Here is an 11,090-nt window from a genome sequence, read left to right as displayed (position 1 = left end):
AACACGAAACCAAGTGCTGGTTGCATAACTGAAAAGTTACTGGGAATAATCGTAGAAGCAAAATTCTACAATCCATCTATGGATGGATTTTGTGGAGTGTAAATTAAAGCGTTTTTTGTTGTTTTTAAGGCTTGTATGTCAAAGGCGTTGGGTATTTCTCTTCCAACAGCTTCAAGTGCTTAGGGCTGATGGGGGGGGGGCTGGAGCGGGGGAGAAGGGCATAGCGAGCAGCAAACCAGATTTATGTGTTCTGCAGGTTGAAAAACAGGACACAGACGACACTCCAAGCTTCTGGAGACTTCCTTGGCATTTGGGAGAGGTAGAGTGATTCAGGTTATAGACTACTGGCATTAATCTCCATGATTACCTAAATTTCGCTCCTTTTGGCTGTGGATGCTTTCATCTTGTTTACAGACAGGATCAAGGCAAATTATTTAAATGCATAAATATTTGTTGATGCTTCACCTGTAAATTGAGACAGTTGAATGGGTTTTAACAGTTTCCACATCCTGTCCTTCTAGAAAAGTGGAAAGAACATGGGTCTAGGAATCATTCAAAACCCTTGTATTGAATTAACGAACACCGACTCTGCCGCAGGCACCTTCCCGGGCACTGGATCATGGCATTAAAAGCTAGAGTTTGGATGCCCGATTCCCCTTGATATCTGTGTCTTTGTGAAACCACCTTCCCAGCTGAGCCAGAAATTTCTGTTCTGTGTAAATTGGGAGGTAGAATATCCATTGTCCCATCGGGTTTGTGACAATCAAATCACCTATGACAACGTAAGTGAAAGCATTTTGTGAGATGAAGAGCATGATACAAACATGAATAAATCGCTGTGGATTGAGTCCCAGACTGCCTTCGCTTTATTCGGGAAACCGCACTATTTGTAAGCCAGGGAGTCCTCTTTCTGCAATTTTATGAGTTCGCCATTTCCTCGGTCCCGATTCCAGGTATCTCGCGGCGAGAAGGATTAGACAGATGTCAGCCTAAGCCACTGAATTGCAATCCCCGGTTTTGTTTTGAGTGGGACAGCTCAGAGGCAGGCATTCCTGTAACCTCTCTCGCCGACAGCTGACGCGCCGGCTTCCGTCCGCCCGCACCTAGCATGGCGCCTGCAGGTTGGCGCATGCTCCTTGGCGCCCTGGCGCCGCGCACCGCGGCTCGGGGGCGCGCACGTCAGTGGCTGCCGTTGGCTGACTTCCGGCGGGAGCGGAGTTGGGTTTCCGCGGGATCTGGCCGGCTGGTGAGGGCGGCGGGGCGCGTGCGGTGGGGCGGGAAGAGGCAGGTGGGACGTCCGGGCCGAGGGGTCGGGCCTGAGGGCCGGCGTGGGGTGCGAGACCGAAGGTGGGGCGCGAAGGTGCCCGGCTGGGCGTGGGGGCCGCGGCCGGCGCTCGGCGCCGCGGTGGGAAGCGCACCCCGGACCCCTGGTGATGTCTCTTCCCCCGAGCGGCCCGCGCTGGCGCTGCCCCGGGAGTCGCGTCCATCGACCCTGTTAGGGTGGCTCCAGTTCCCAAAGCGGGGCCCTTTTTAGGGCTGCTGCGTTCGAAGTGCCTGGAGCCCGTCTCTGCGCGCTGCTGACTTGGACGAGAAGCTGCCTTCCTTCCGTCCTTGTTTTTCTTTTCTGAGCCTGTCATCTCTGAAACGGGCTCTTGCAGGCTGCGCCCGCTCCGCCTCTTAGCGACTCCCCACCTCCCACACGGGGGTCCACAGAGGCTTTAATAACTAAGAAAAGGACATCAGCCGACTTGGGGGTGGGGATGGGGTTCTCTCCTGGTGCCGGGAGAAACTGAGTTAGGGAAGTTTATTTTGTTTATTTTTTTAAAAGTTTTTATTTTACTTATTTTAAGTAATCCCAACTCACAACCTCGACATCAAGAGTCCCGCTCTTCACTGGCTGGGCCAACCCGGCGCCCCCGGATTAGGGCGGTTTAAAATAACCTTACAGTTCAGACTCGGAAAGAGAACTTTCTTAGTCCTTTGGTCCAGGCTTTCAGTGTAGTGCCCTGATGGATGGGCCTTCAGACTTGGCTTGAGCACTGCCCGAGGAACACCAGGCAACCAACCGATTTTGTTCTTGGACCTATTTTATTGAAAGTAGAGTTTTTCTCGGTAGAAAGATGCAGTCATTTTCCATACGGTGCTTAACTCATGGTCCAAATGCTGCATAGAATAAGCTTGGGATGGGAGGTTTGGAAGTTCATGCCCTCTTTCTTTCATTTCTTCGTGTCTTCAGGGAGCATTCATTGAGTATCCAGTAGGTGCACCCTGCCAAGTACTAGGGGTACTAGGTGAAAGAATTCTTTTCCTCAAAGAGCACGTAGTTTTGAGGGAAGGAGAGAGGGGAAGGAGACAGACGAGAATAACAAAAGCGATAGATACTGTAAAAGCGATTTACAAACAGGTGCTGTAAGAACCTAAAAGAAGATACTCTCCAGTTTAAGTTACTGTTGCCCTTGGGATGTGAAAACTGGAGTTGAGGCCAAGAGTTGAAAAGTAACAACATAGAGAATAGTAGGACTCTCTTGTTTTCAAGACAGAAGTTCTGTTAATATAGCCTAACTTTTTTAAAAAAACCCACACCTTGCTTTTGGATGGTTTCTGTCGATGGAACTACCTGTTTGTGAAAACAGCAATAGCAAACATTTTTGATGTAATAAATTAATATTTAATGATGTAGATGCTATTTTTATTTCACTTTGTATACACTCATTTATTTATTTATTTATTTTTAAACTTCTGAGAGAGAGACAATATGAGCAGGGGAGGAGGGGCAGAGAGAGGGAGACACAGAATCCGAAGACAGGCACCAGGCTCTGAGCTGGCTGTCAGCACAGAGCCCGATGCGGGGCTCGAACCCACAGACTGTGAGATCATGACCTGAGCTGAAGTCGGATGCTTAATCGACTGAGCCACCAGGTGCCCCTATTTTTATTTCACTTTATAGCTGGAGAAACTCGAGATTCAGGTTAAGTAAGTTAGGCAGTTACAGGAAGTTGGAGAGAGGCTGACTTGGGAAACAAACGCAGACAGTTTGACTGCACACTTTGCTCTTGGCATCATGCTGTTCTACCTCCCTGATAGTAATGATCGCTGACGTTTACTGTTCACTTCCTGTTTAATTCTTAGAGCAACCCTGTGAGGTAAGGACAGGTATTCTCTTTCACAGTTGAGGAAACTGAAGGATAGAGAGGATAAGTAGCTCGGCCAAGATAACATGCTCATCTGTGATGGAGGTGGGATTTGAACCCGGCCCTCCGACCGCGGTCGCTCCTCTCCCATCTAATACATTTGGTATAAAGTACTGTGTCCCTGACCGAACATGAATAGGTGGAAAGGTACTTGAAGAAATGCTGTTATCATTAATCAGTACGAAAGCGATAGGAACTTGCTTTTCTCCTTTCAGGATGGGACACGGGTGGGATGTGTACAATGTTGCCCTGTAAGAAGAGAAGGACTACGGTGACCGAGTCGCCACAGCACCAGGGCAGCCAGGAGGAAGAGGACCTAGACCTGGAGTCCGCTGTTAGACCAGTGTCTGAGCAGGTGAAAGACTTGGGGTCAGCGCCGCTCTCTGGGGGACCAAGTCATGGCCGAGCGGCCGGCCTCCAGGTGCAGTCCGCCCAGGAAGCCGGGGATCAGCTTGGTGAGGCGGAGCCACCCTCGAGCTCCAGGGTGCTCACTCAGGGCGCACACGCGCCAGTTCTGGGAGCTGTTGACGCGGCCGCCTCTCAGGGAACCGCCCTGCCTTCCTCGGAGTCTTCCCAGCCCCTTACTGTACACACTGGAAAAGGAAAGGTCCCGGCCCCTGGCTCAAGGAGAGGGAAGAAGATCGCACTGAGGCCTGGGCCAGGTCCCCAGGAAGACAGAGCTGATCATCCTGTTACAAAGGAGCCTTTTCCCGGAGAGCCTAGTGAAGAAGTCAAGGAGGAAGGAGGTAAGATATGAAAGGTCTTCGGCGGCGTTTCCCTTGTCGGTGCTACTCGGCCACTGTCCTCCCTGCAGTCCCTCTACAAAGCCTGTTTCTGAAAGGGGATACTGACCCAGGATGGGATCGGGACTGGGGAGCCCCTGGGGGTCGGCAGTGAACCTTAGGAGTGGGTGGAGACTTCCTCCCTCCCTCCCCTAGCCCCTCTTGTGTCCTTTCCTGAACTTTCTCTTCTTCCATGTTCGGAGGGGTGAACCATGTGTGGCCTTTTGTGATTTGGTGGGTGTCCGTGCAGTGGGGCTTGTGGAGGAGAGGCCGCGGCTCGAAAGGAGACACTACTGCCTGGGACACTGGGCGGGGCTCTGAAGAGATGACAGAAACCTTGAGGGACGGCGTTGCAGTTTAACAGATGGTGGCAGGGGGTATCTTAGGCCAAGAGCAGTAGGCGCCCAGGCAGAAGAGGATGGTGGCGTGGTTGCTTGGATGAAGTGAGAGAAGTTTTCTGGGTGGTAGATTGTGTGTAGACTGTGAAGGGCTTTGTTTTTCATGCTCAGGCATTGGACCTTCTCCTTAGGTTCCTAAGTAAGAGGAGCCGAAGGCATAGTTCTGTCCTCAGGAAGCTTATTTCCAGGGTAGCTGGGAAGACAAGACATAAACACATGATTCATTTGGAGCAATTGAGGGCACTGTGTGGACGCTGGGGTGTGTGGTACGGGTCATTTGGAGTTTTGAAATTGGGACTGGCTGGGTTGGTGGGGTTCCATAGAGTGGGGAAGGAGCGGAGATGGAGTGGCACATTCCGCAGTCCCCCAGAGAATCCGCAGCCCCTCAGGGGTTCTGTAGTCCCCCGGGGGTTCCGCGGTCCCTCAGGGGTTCTGCAGTCTCCCGGGGGTTCCGCGGTTCCCCAGAGGTTCCGCAGTCCTGCACAGGTGCTGTTTGTGCGGGTGTGTAGCAGCCCAGGGGCAGTGTGGGTGCGGACGACACAGAGCCTTGCTGGCCGCCCCATGAGACCTTACAGAGGGTCGATCTGGGATGTGCCGGTGAGGCCAGAAGAAAGGGCGTACCCTAGAGACATCAGAAGGAAGGATTAGTCTTGCTCAGAGACTGGCATCATTTCAGCTCGCTGCCCTCGGGGCGGGGACGCACGTCTTCCAGGCGCAGGCTTTGGGGCGCTTGGAGAGGAGTTCGCCCTTCAGTGTGTGCTGCCCAAGGGGACGTGGCCCGTCCAGCTAAGAAACAATCTGAGATGGGAGTTTGGTGAGATGGGGGAGTAGAAGTGTTCAAAGTGTGAGTTGTGCTTCTTGGTGGAAAGGCACGTGGAGGGAGTGGACGGCCTGAGGCTGGGGAAGAAGGTGGCCGAGAGGGACAACTGGAGAAGAGAGAGGCCAAGTCCAGGGAAGGAGGCTTGTCCGAGAGAGGGCGCAGGGCAGTTTCGGACCGAGGAGGTCTGGGGAGGGGGGAGGGGGTGGCGGTGTCTGCTCTGCAGCGGGAGGGCGGACGCGGCCCCGGGGGCAGCAGGGCCACCGAGATGTCTCCTTCAAGGCTTGGGTGTGTTGGTGACGTGAAGGCAGGGGACCTGGAGAGGGTACGGGAGTCAGGGCTTCAGAGTCGTCCGCTGTTGGGGAGTGGGATCCGCAGATGTTTCCAGGGGTTAGTTTGCAGACGTCCAGGTGCAGAAGAATGGAGTAAACGTTCATTGTTTGGGAGTATCTGTAATCCACTCCTCCTCATGAGTTAAAAGTGGATTCTACCACCTCTCACTTTACTGAGCTGTGTGTATGAGCAACACTCGGAAACAAAAGGACCTCATGAGTGTCTATCCAGGGTCCTTTTTCTCCCCCCAGGTAATTTTTTTTTTTTAATTTTTTGCTAAATACAAATGTAACATACAAGGGGTGCCTGGGTGGCTCAGTTGACTAAGCGTCTGACTCTTGATTTTGACTCAGGCAGTGACCTCATGCTTTGTGAGAGTCCTTTGTGCTCAGCTCTGTGTTGACAGTGCAGAGCCTGCTTGGGATTCTCTCTTCTCTCTCTTTACTCCTCCCCCATGCGCGCTCTCTCTCTCTCTTCTCGTGTGCATGAGGTCTCTTTCTAAATAAACTTAAAAAAACTCAAAAAGGAAATACAATGTACAAAACAGATTAAAAACTCATATATATGCATTTTAAAAAATACTGAAAAATTTAAAGTAGAAAATAAAAATCACCCACAATCTTACCTACCCAGAGTAATTACTGCTAAAATTCAGTGCAGAGGCGTCTGGCTGACTCAGTCAGTAGAGCCTGTGACTCCTGATCTTGGGGTTGTGAGTTCAAGCCCCACGTTGGGTGGAGGGATTACATAAAAATGAAACAAAAACAAAAAAATCTGGGTTGAAGTGTAGTAGTTCTTCTTTATCCGTAGTTTCAGTTATCCGCAATCAGCCGGGGTCTGGAGGGAGATGACCCTGTTGACGTACTGTCGTCAGAAGGTCAGTGGTGGCCTAAGGCTGCGTCACCAGGCCGAGGCACTCCCCTCACATCCTCTCCTCATGTAGGCATTTCACCACTGCACGTCGTCACTAGACAGTGAGTACAGGCCAGGGAGATGTTGTGAGAGGGGAGAGCACATTCACCACGTAACTTTCTAGGGATGTTGTTCTAATTGTTCTATTATTAGTTACTGGTAATCGCCCTGCCTGATTTGTAGACTAAACTACCATAGGTATGTATGGGGAAAACATAGAATCTGAGGTTCAGTACTGCGGGGTGGGGGAGGGGCGGCAACCCTGGGGGCTTTCAGAACACGTGTCCCAGGCTCCTGGACCAGCCAGTTGTTACAGGAGTTGTTACAGTCGGTGCACCTGCTAAGTTGTTACTGGGCTGCAGGTGCTCATGACTGAGCCCTCTCTGCACTGCTGCCTGTGCTAACGGATTCCCCCCCACCCTGGCCTCTTTTTTTTCCCCCCAGAATTTTAATTGTTCTTTCAAAATTGATTTATGTAACCTAATTTCTATTCATGGTTTTTCTTGTTTTCTAAAAATGATTAACTTCGGCAGATTTCGGCTTATAATGAGTTGTGTGCTTCTCAGCGAATTATTTTCATGTTATTGATTCACAGTTCTTAGGCTGGCTGTAAACACGTTACCGATGTGCTCTGTGTGAGGCTTTCCCTTCTCCGTCTCTCTTACCCACTTGGCTTCCGTTTCAAGGTGCTTTCGGCCTCTAGCCCGGGGACGGAGGAAAGGGAAAGTGGGGGTCCTGCGGGGTTCTGAGAGGAGAGTTAAGTTGAGAAGCAACATAATTGGGTAGTAGAAAAGGAACATTTTCAGGGTGTCTGGCTGCCTCAGTTGGAAGAGTGTGTGACTCTTGACCTTGGGGTTGTGGGTTTGAGTCCTTTGTTGGGTGTAGGGATTACATAAATAACTAAAACTAAAAAAATAAAAGAGAAAAAGTAAAGGAACAATTTCTCTGTGTAGAGACTGGTGTAGCCGATAAACCATAGGGACCGTGTGAGAGCAGTTCCAGGTGTGTTCTCGGCAGTCAAACTATCAACAGAAACTAGCTGCCAAAGTGAGCTTCTGTTTGTTTAAAACGTCTTATATGTTGGATGAGTTTTGAAAATGTTGGCATTAATTCTAAAAATTGTTGAAGATTGTTGATCAAATAAGAACACTGTGTTGGGGTGCTTGGGTCGCTCAGTTGGTTAAACAGCTGACTTCAGCTCAAGTCATGATCTCATGGTCCGTGAGTTTGAGCCCCACAGCGGGCTCTGTGCTGACAGCTCAGAGCCTGCCTGGAGCGCGCTTTGGATTCTGTTTGTCTGTCTCTCTCTCTCTGCCCCTCCCCACACATGCTCGCTCTCTCTCAAAAATACACATTAAAAAGAAAAATTAGAGTGCTATGCTGTACTCTTGAGTGGAGTTCTCTTTTCTAAGATATTTGACTGAGAGGAACTTGTGATTTAATGGACTTAGGACATGACTTCTTGTCCAATCCGTGTTACAGCAAAAGCCCTAGATGTTTTGACATGTCGACTAATCATGGGCTCCAGAAGTGGAGGGCGGAAGATTGAAGAGTAAACGCAGTCACAGATTGATTCATGCTTAATATAAAATTTAAGCTTTTTTTTCTTTGTTGGAGTGGGGAGGGTGGTCCAGTTTAAAATCCTGTGTACACCAGTTGAAAGTGGCCATGTTGATGGGGTAGTAGCCTAGAGTATAGAGGCTACCTTGGGTGGAGCTCAGTGGCAAACAACCTGATCTGTCTTTGAAAAAAAATTTTTTTTAATGATATCTACCTTCTTAATGGATTTCTTAAAACTGTTCATTTAATTTTGAGAGAGAAAGAGCGCGCGAGCTAGGGAGGGGCAGAGAGAGAGGGACAGAGGATCCAAAGCAGGCTCTGAGCTGTCATTACAGAGCCCAGCCCGGGGCTTGAGCTCACAAACTGAGATCGTGACCTGAGTCGAAGTCGGATACTTAACCGACGGAGCCCCCCAGGCACCCTGAAAAAAGTTTCTGACTGTGTCATACACAAACCAGAAAAAAATTCATAAATACAGAGAATGCATAGTGAGGAGATAGGCACCCTTTCCCTCTGTCCTCTTGAGCCCAGGTTTTTGTCTTAGAAGCAGGCAGTCACTCTTCAGCAGTCCTGCGTACGGTCTGCAGATACCCTGCACCCAAGCCTGCGTGTGTTCCAACACACGGCAACTTGGCTCTCATGTTTATTTTGATACAACATGGGTGCTTTGCTTCTTACACGCCCCATCTTCCCCAGAAGAAAGCAAGCTAGCACTCCTGGAGAGCCGAGGTGAGAAGAGAAAGTTGTCTAGTGCACCGTAGAACCAACCGTGTATTTATAATTTGATGGTTCTTACTCTACTGCTCTGTAAAATTTACAGTCAGAAAGTTCAGGACATTTTGTAATGGATATCATTTATAGGGATTAAACGTGGTGTTAATGATCGTCCATATAAAATGTCCCTTTGTCATCAGAATTATAACACCCCCCACCTCACAATTATGGTTCTGATTTCTCCATAGGGGGGAAAAATGCATGGCTTAAAGCTTATTAGAAGAAGAAAGACGTTAACAGTTATCGGGTTCATCTCCCTGACATTAGATGAGTAAATTGGATCTGAGCTTTGATTTCTCAGGATACTGTCTTTAAGAGAGAGGAAACCTATGTGGTACGTGCATCATTAATGACATTAGCCAGCGGAAGAGGACTTTATAACAAAATGCTGATTTCTGCAACCTGGTATGATTGAGATTGGGCAAAGTGTGGAGCAACGCTTGTGATTCTTCCAGGAAAACCTCAGTTGCACTCTGGAGGGGAGATGCCTTCGCTGCCGCTCGGCGCCCACCCTGCAAAACCGGGAGCCCTGCCTGCGAAGTCCCCTCCATCACATGTCTGTGCCTGCCCTCAAGAGAAGCCGCTTGGGACTCTAGCTCCGCAAGCTGAGGATGAGACAGAGGATGGCGGGCTCTTCATCCCGATGGGTAGGCTTTGTGTTTCTCTTCTTTTTAACTAAAAAAATCCTCCTCTCTATTGAAGCATCATATGAAGCACAATATGCAGAAAACTGCACATATCTTAGGATATCCGAGTTCACTGAATTTCAGAGATTGAAAACTCCCATGCAGGCAGGAACTGGCTCAAGAACAGACCTGTACCCAGGGTCCTCCCTTTCAGTTATACCAGCACCCCACCCCTGCGGGACCACCGCTCTGACTTCCGGCAGCAGCTGGTTCACCTGTTTTGTACTTTATGAGTGGAGTCGTGTGTATGTGTCTTGTGACTGCTGTTTTCCACCTGTGTTCTCGTGTTAGCAGTTGGCTCCCGTTGCTGCGTGTACTTATGGATTGTTTGTTTTCATTGCTGTGTAGTATCTTGTTCGAGCGTTCTAGGCTTTCTTTATCCAGTCAGCTGTTACTGAGCATTAGGATCGTTTCTGGTTGCAGGATACTCTGAATGGTGCTGCCATGAACATTCCAGCTGTGGATCTTTGGGTGAACGTCTGCCCTGGATTCTCCTTGGGTGGATTTGCTGGGTCATAGGATGAGGCCTCCTTATATATATTTTTTTTCTTCCTTATATTTTTTTGAAATATTGTATGTAAAAAAATATTTTTAAATGTTTGTTTATTTTTGAGAGAGCGAGAGAGAGTGTGTCTGTGAGCGCATGCACCGGAGAGGGGCAGAGAAAGAGGCAGACACAGAATCCGAGGCAGGCTCCTGGCTCTGAGCTGTCAGCACAGAGTCCGATGCAGGGCTCGAGCTCATGAATCATGAGATCATGACCTGAGCCAAAATCAGATGCTTAACTGACTGGGGCACCCAGACTCCCCTAGAAGTCTTTATTCATTTATTCTAAATATTGTATTTTTTTACTACGAATTATAACACATACAGACAAGTGAATAAAGACTTCTAGGGGAGCCTGGGTGGCCCAGTCGGTTAAGTGTCTGACCTTGATTTCCATGCGGGTCATGATCTCATGGTTGTGTGATCCAGCTGCATGTTGGTCTCTGCGCTGACTGTGGAGCCTGCGTGGGATTCTCTCTCTCTGCCCCTTCCCTGCTCAAGCTCTCTCTCTTAAAATAAATAAACATTTTTTAAAAATTAAAAAAATTATGTAACTGCTGCCACCATCAGCAAATGGGACATTTCTCTCCCTGCGACAGCTCTCGTTCCCCTCTCACCTGCCGGTCTCCCTTCTGTCCTAGGAGGTTCCCATTTTCTGTGGCGTTGTTGTGCATGCGGTGTCACAGGTACAGAGTCTCGGGCCTCTGGTATCTTTCACCTAGTCTGATGCCTTTGACAGTCATTCATGCTTGTTCCTTTGTCCCGATGACGTGCTGCAATTTGTTGACCTGTTCACCGGTTGATGGGCATTTGGGTTGTTTCCAGGTTTTGCCTGAAGCTGCTATTCAGGTGTGGGTCTTTGATAGACATAAATTTTCATTTTTCTTGATTAAGTAACTGGGAGTGTCATTGCTGGGGCTTATGGTACATGTTTAACTTTGTAAGAAAGTGCCGAGCCCTGTCCCAGCGTGGCCGTACCGTTTTACACTCCCACCAGCGGCGCGTGAGATTCGCAGCTGATCCACCTCCGTGCCAGCTGCCGTCGCACTTTGGATTTTATCTGTTCCGGTGGGTGTATTTTCTCCTGGTTT

At 49.3% G+C, this 11,090-nt stretch overlaps 1 protein-coding gene across 2 annotated transcripts in view; it reads left to right on the top strand.

The window, feature by feature from the left end:
• GON4L (gon-4 like) overlaps positions 1–11,090 on the top strand; it is a 69,820-nt gene that overhangs the window by 505 nt on the left and 58,225 nt on the right. For both annotated transcript variants that reach the window (XM_039251325.1, XM_039251324.1), the window contains exons 2-4: positions 257–319; positions 3,407–3,937; positions 9,223–9,414. In XM_039251325.1, coding sequence (XP_039107256.1) covers positions 3,424–3,937; positions 9,223–9,414 — 706 coding nt within the window. In that variant the 5' untranslated portion in view covers positions 257–319; positions 3,407–3,423. The remainder of the gene's footprint in view (positions 1–256; positions 320–3,406; positions 3,938–9,222; positions 9,415–11,090) is intronic.

Source organism: Hyaena hyaena, unplaced genomic scaffold (assembly GCF_003009895.1).
Source record: "Hyaena hyaena isolate Hyena2069 unplaced genomic scaffold, ASM300989v1 scaffold_385, whole genome shotgun sequence".
NCBI lineage: Eukaryota > Metazoa > Chordata > Mammalia > Carnivora > Hyaenidae > Hyaena > Hyaena hyaena.
The sequence above is the reverse complement of the archived record's forward strand: the minus strand, read 5'-3'. Positions and strand labels throughout refer to the sequence as shown.